Source organism: Triticum dicoccoides, chromosome 3B, assembly GCF_002162155.2.
Source record: "Triticum dicoccoides isolate Atlit2015 ecotype Zavitan chromosome 3B, WEW_v2.0, whole genome shotgun sequence".
In the NCBI taxonomy this organism is placed as follows: Eukaryota; Viridiplantae; Streptophyta; class Magnoliopsida; order Poales; family Poaceae; genus Triticum; species Triticum dicoccoides.
The window spans coordinates 510,943,521-510,950,375 of NC_041385.1; the positions used below are offsets into that span (position 1 = coordinate 510,943,521).

General features: G+C 43.9%; 1 protein-coding gene across 1 annotated transcript; it reads right to left on the reverse strand.

Annotated features, from left to right (window-relative positions):
* LOC119276805 lies at window positions 1–2,753 on the reverse strand. The gene is made up of 6 exons (XM_037557963.1): window positions 2,406–2,753; window positions 1,696–1,922; window positions 1,430–1,606; window positions 1,167–1,322; window positions 614–890; window positions 1–499 (listed from the first exon to the last, which is right to left on the reverse strand). Exons 1-6 carry the CDS (start codon window positions 2,692–2,694, stop codon window positions 246–248), a joined length of 1,380 nt encoding a protein of 459 aa, XP_037413860.1. The 5' UTR covers window positions 2,695–2,753; the 3' UTR covers window positions 1–245.
* Between the last annotated feature and the right edge of the window lie 4,102 nt (window positions 2,754–6,855).

Genomic DNA, 6,855 nt, shown 5'->3' on the forward strand with positions numbered 1-6,855 from the left:
GAAGCGGAATACTGCTCCTTCCAACCAAAAGATAACGTGATTTGTACAGGTAATAATGTCAACATACAGAAAAGCAACAGCTTTTGACGTGTAACAGGTGTAAGTCCTTACAACCAAGTCCTGATGTTTCTCAAGGAAGACAATCAAAAGAATAATTTACAACAAAACTGTGGATCAAGACAAGTGGAAGCCTGGAACCACGTAAACCACCGGTTAGTTGACTGTCCGCAAATGAACAAAAGAGGTCATGCCGCGGAAGAATCTGAATTCGTCTGTGTAAGAGGTTTTACTTTCCTTGTGTGACCCAAACTGTTCACAAGGTCCCTTCGAGTGCACACAGGAAACATGTTGATTCCTGGCATGTTTAGACGCCATAGTACATATGGAAAACTGAGTTGATCCCGAGATGTGAAACGAACAACTTCATTGAACCAAGCACACATGAAATGATTCGTCAATGGGGTCAGCTCCCTCACAATGATAGAAGCTTCAGCCAAAGCTGAAAGAAACAAAAAGCTTGGTCATATTCATACCACATCCATGCTTGAGCAGAAGTTAGCCTGGAGAAAAAATCCACATGTGCAAGTTAAATTAGTCAAAATTAAACGCCTACCTTTTAATCCATGTAGTCTTTTTTCATCTGGCATGCCGTCTTGACGATATTGAGTTAGCTGAACCTCTACTTCTTCAGGAGTAGCCTTGTGCTTTTGAACAATCGCTTTCCCCTCATCATAAATGTTAGTCCGTGCTCCATGTTCAGAAATAGCAAAGGTAGAGTTTGTCCTCCAAAGAAGTGCTTCAAGCACTCCTATTGGATCTCTTCTGAATTGGTATTTAGAGTCTACCCATATAGAGTAACTTGCTTCTGGGAAAAGTCGGTGAGTCAACATCTGCAAAAATGATGCTATGCATTTTACTACCAGAATGTACATAGTTATGCAATCCTACACATAAAATTAAGGCAAAAACACAAATCAGCAGATTTAACATCTAGGCCGTTCACTTTACCAGGGGGCATAACTGAAATTATTATTACCAAATAACAGAAATAGCTAATATGGCTTACACTTTACAGAGAGACTACTTTATTAGGTCAAATCCCACATGAGCTAGTATTTTGAGAATATGGAAGCTGGCACAATGGACTATGACATCTGCAGATTTACCTTCGGTATTTTCCCATTTAGACGTTGATCTACAAAGGGGAGATTCTTGACAACAATGATACGCCACCTTCCTATCATTTCATTCTCGCCAGTTAATTTTCCTTCGGCTTCTTGAGTTGATAGTGTTACCTCATCCCAGAAAGCCACATAGCAGACCTGCTTTATCATAAGTCAATCTCTCCTGAATCCTCAGAGCCATCACATGTGATGGTTTACACAGAAGCAGCATTTCTGAGAATGCTGAATGCTGAATGCTCAAATACCTTTCCAATAGAAGAATTGACCATTCCAATAGGTTGATATAGATCATCCCCACCACCGAATGCGCAGGTAGACACAACAACTTTACAAGTTCTCATGTATCTGACATCACCAACCGAAATTTTGAAACCACCATTGTCACTATAGAAACCACAGTGCACACTAACAGTCTCATTCACCTGGAGAAGTAGTGAAACACATTAAATAGGTCTAAAATGGCATAGGTTTTTGTTACCGCAAAATAGTACATGTTAGCCAGCATAAGAACCTTGAAGCTCTCTTCTCTTTCAGGAACTGTTTGGAATCCTGTAAACAAATTGAACCTGGTAGCTTCTGCGTGCTGCAGTAAATAGGTAGAGTTTGCCTCAGAGTGGTGTGAGTCATAGTCGTCGTCATCAGTTTTGTATATAATCCTCTTGACCACAGCATTAAGTCCTGAGCCTTCATGAAATACCAAATTTTCTATACTTTTCGGGCTAAGAAACTTCAGGCACGCTGTTAACATCAAGAATACAAAACTAATCAAGTCATTATTTAGTACATAAGCCAATAATAGTCACTAGCAAACAAATTTGACATGATACGTGCTCTCTGATTTTTTGGAATAGCTTTACTTAAGTATGGACATGGGGTTTGACTTATCAAGATCCAAACATTTGGTTTGTAAGAAACTAAGAAGACTTCGAGAATCATTATCCTATTAAGGCATTTCCCAATGTGCACGATCTGCTAAGTCCAAATCTCCAGTTGCCATGATATATCCAATGGTTTGTGCAGATAAGTAGTCTAAGTAAGACACCACCATAATCTCAGCACATTCTGCAATACAGCACTCGCATTATCAAATTACTACGAAAGCCGACTCTTACAGTGCAATTTGTCAAATTCGTGGCAAACCTTATTGGGAGTTGGGAACCACAAGAGCACGGGGAATTTGGGGACGGGCTAGAGTAGATCGAAACAGAGTAAGGAACTCACGCTCGCGCACGCCATGGACGAGGCGCGTGGTCGGGTCTAGGCGGCCAAGGCTGCTCGATACTGGCGGGGCGGGGCTCGGAGAGGCACGGAGCCGCGAGGCCTCGAAGAGTAGCAGCGCGACGGCCGGGAGGAGCAGGAGGATAGGCCACCACCGGGCCACGAGCCGCACGGCGCGCTGCCCCAAGCTGCGCACCACCTTCCGTCGACCGGCGCGGGTACGCCGGGGCGCCGTGGCGCCGTCGTCGTCAGATACTGTGATGGAGATGCTCCGGATCGTCGACGACGGCATCGGGGGAAGCGGTGGTGGCGAAGTGGTGGCGCAGGTGGGTTTGCCATTCACTGGGTGGGCTTGAGCTCACTGGAAGCTGGTATGGGCTGGGTTTGTGGTGTGGTACCTTGTGCCTGGGCCCTGGATCCAACTCATATCGCCAGCTTCATTTTGATTGCCCGAGGTTACCCTCGGAGAGAATTTGCTTAAAAAAAACTCAGAAAGAAAATGCTAGGTAAGGGCATCTCCCTCCAAACCGGTCACCACAGATAAAAGACCAGTCCACGAACACGAATGCGGGAGCCGGTCATTCAACGCTATCCACATACTCCCTCCGTTCCTAAATATTGTCATTTTAGAGATTTCAAATAGACTATTACATACAGATGTATATAAACATATTTTAGAGTATAGATTCACTCATTTTGCTCCGTATGTAGTCACTTGTTGAGATCTCTAGAAAGACAAATATTTAGGAACGGAGGGAGTACATTTCAAACCAGATTTCAACTAACCGGGTGATTTTCATCAAACATGGCGGAATTCATCAAAGTTTGGATAGAGAAAAAAACACAAATCATCCATAAATAGCATGCAAATATGTTTAGTACAACAATAGTTCAAATTCAACGAGATTAACCAAATATGGATCATGTTATCCCACACATACTACTCGTTGTGGGTCCCAACAGAACATTCTTCTGCTATATATTGCCATTTGCCCTAGAAAAATAAAATAAGAAGAAGAGTTTCGGGACTTTCTGCCACCGTCTCGAGGTGAAACCAGGGGAAGACCATCTCATCTATAGACCCTAATTCATCTCTTGTGTTCAGTCTTTGAATCAAACCTCATATTGGTACCTAGGGTGCTTGTCGGTACTAAAAGCGGCAGATCTCAGACAGGGGGGCCCGAGCTGTGGATCTTGAAAGAATGGTGAACAGGAGACAAGGGAGGCAATGTTTACCCATGTTCGGGCCCTCTCGAAGAGGTAAAACCCTAGGTGCTACATGATTATATTGATGATGGAGTATCGAGTATATGTTGATCAAACCCGGGATCGTATGTTGTGTTCTAAACGCCAAGGCTGGTAATTGTGATCGTGTCTCTACGGACTAAATCCTCTAGTTTATATAGGCACCAGGGATATCTAGGGTTGCACATGGTCACTTGCCAACTAGGAATAAACGTGCTCACATTTGGAGTTGTCCTTGAAGTACACGCCAAGTCTTCGGCAATATCTGTCTACACGACTGATTTTGAGGCTTCCGGGGTCCTTCCTTGTTTGAGATCGGTGGGCCGTAGGCTCGGCCAAGGGACTGTAGGTCACATCGGTTGGCACCCCCTAGTCCACACTGCCAGTAGCCCCTAAAGTTGTCTTCAAAGCCGAGGACGGAAGCTCCATCCTCGGACTGATGTTTCCGGCCTATAGTCTTCGACTTGGCAGGCGAGTTCTCCTCTTAGTTGGCTTTCATTTAGATTCGAGATCCATTTTTTCTCCTCTTAGTTGGCTTTCATTTAGATTCGAGATCCCTTTTTAATCAAAGTAGTTCCCGAGCCTCCCCTTGAATGGACGGCCCGCCAACCACATGTTTCTTATGTTAGGAAACGTAGTAGAAAACAAAAAAAATTGCACCTACGCACACCCAAGGTCAATAGGAAGATGCATAATTGTTGGAAATATGCCCCGGAGGCAATAATATTGTATTATTATATTTCCATATTCATAGTTAAGAGTTTATATTTCATGTTATAACTGCTATGATCCTGGAATATGCGATTGAGTGGGAAACTCATAAGCACATGCGAAATGATAAACGATAAACAATAGGTTCTCGGTCTCGCCTCTAAGACTGGCTCAAGTGTTGTTGGTGATCACGTTTTCCGGATCTTAGGATATCGGTAAGTGTAATGATAGTCCTAAAACAACATTGAGGGTAATGACGTTAGAAGAACAATCATATTGAATCGACCCAATACTTGTCTGTTATACTATGTGATTATATCATTTGAAATCATCTATTATAACACGAAGTGTTAGCATGTGTTTTAGTTCCTCTGACCATGAGAGTGTCTCAGGTCACTTCCTACCAGACGGTGGGCTTTGGGTTTGCTCAAACATCATCTGTAACAAGGTGATCATAACGACAACTTTCAAGCACACTAGAAAGTTTGACAAGTGACTAGACAGCTCGAGAGTGGGATTTGCTCCTCCAACGATGGAGAGATATTCTTAGGGCCCTCTCGGTGCGACGGCATCCATCATCTTCTGGCCAGACAAAAATGACTTTGTCACAGGGATGCCAGAACACGTCAACAAGAAAGAAGAACAAAACTGGTAACATGAGCAACGATATAGTGAGCATGGTGATGGCTCAAGAGGATACCGATGCACACCGGGTTTTGTAAAGTATCACGAAGCAAAAGGAACATCACATGATAAGAAAAGGTTCACTCGAATATAATCCGTGTAATCATAGGGACCGATATGGATCTCCACGGTTCTGCTATCGATCGTTGAACGAAGGGGTTTCATTCATGTCTATGGTTTACCAAACCTATGGGGTCATGAGCTTAAGGTAATCATGATCTGCTGAGTGTTAGTGGGACAGGAGTGATGAGAATATATTTGTGGAATTGTTTCATTAATATCCGGAATAGTTTCGAGAGGTTCTAGAAGCGTTTCGGGGTCGCTGAAAGGGTTTCGATGAATATCAGGTAATACCATGCATTACCGATTAATTATATATAGGTGGAAAATATTTTTGGGGATGTTAAATTATATATATAATGCTCTAAAAATATTTAGAATATTTTATATTTAATTTAAATATCAATGGGCCTTAAAAGGCCAAGAGGTGGAAGGCAACTTGGGCCACAAGGGCCCAAATAGGAAGGCCCCCCCCCCTTTCCTCATGGGGGACAAATTGGACTAGGGGAGGGAGTCCTACTCCCTCTCCCTAGGCTGGCTCCCCAAGGGGGACTCCCCCCCCCTTGGTGGCTGCCCTCTCCCTCCCCTCTAACCTATATATACAAGAGGATTTCCACCATATGTATATACAAGTTTTGGAGCCTCCTCTAGTTGATCTAGTTCTAGTTCTTGTTGGTCCTAATTGACTAATCAGAGCTAGCCCTAGCCACCTCCAATCCTCATAATTAGAAGCCTCGTGTGGTTCTAATCTCCTCTCTCTAATTCTCTGACAATGATTAGCTCTGCACAGCGAAGCGCTGCCGGATCGTGAAGACCGTACACTTGCAACCAAGTAGAGAGGTTGTGCTTTCGGTCATCCGTTCAAGGGGTCATTCGAGGGCGGTTCGTGGGATCGCCATCGACGTTCGAGGGACTCCAAGTATGATCTAAACCAACTCGTCTACTTCCGCTGCACTCCTGGAGTCGGTAACGATCATTGATCACAACCCGTTATGCATCTTCATATTGTTTTTGGGTGATCCTAGGGCAATTTTTTTGTTTTCTACGTTTCCCAACAGTGGCATCATGAGCGGTTCTATGAGTAGATGTAGGTTGCGATCTAGATCACATGTGGATGTCAGGGTGATGTTCTTGCTATGCTTCCTCGAGTGTTGCTTCGGTTCAGTTCATTGACGGCATGGTGTCATTTTTCACAAGGTTCTAACAATCAATCGGCTCTGGCTGCCGACGATCTGCTAACAGTTCCTTGGGCTTCACCATAGTCAAGAATAGTGAACCGTCGCGTACGCAAGAGGGTGATGAAGATGGATGATCTTCTAGGGGGTTCACACGTATTAGACGAAGTTTAGTGTGGGAGAACGAGATTTTTAATTAAGTCTCTTCTTTCACACACCCCGAAAGTTAATCTAGCAACAAGGATTATCACTTTAGGTGTGCACATAGCTAGCTAGGTTTATTTGGAAACCCTAGAAGCCACTTCATTAAAAATTTCCAAACCGATTAGAGGAGGTCTATCTTGGGTTTGCAGGGTTTGCATATGATGTGGCATATCCTTCGTCATGATAATGACTTTATGTATGAGATGGTTATATGTTGTAATGTTAAGTGGCATGCGTGTCACGACACACTGGTACACGTCGGTGCTATACAAATAGTTTTTAACCCCCTCTCCGCGAAGGCATTTGGAACCGTCGCCAAGTAAGTGTGGGCGATAGGGGGGGGGTCCTTCCCACACGACCCAAAAACCGTCGGG

Bases quoted from the DNA above. Each gene is read 5' to 3' on its own strand.
- LOC119276805 (XM_037557963.1), bottom strand. From the start codon at position 2,694: ATGCCGTCGTCGACGATCCGGAGCATCTCCATCACAGTATCTGACGAC. The intron at 1,607-1,695 runs GTTCTTATGCTG...CTACTTCTCCAG, and splicing joins AAAGAGAAGAGAGCTTCAAG to GTGAATGAGACTGTTAGTGT. The intron at 500-613 runs GTAGGCGTTTAA...TGTTTCTTTCAG, and splicing joins AAGACTACATGGATTAAAAG to CTTTGGCTGAAGCTTCTATC.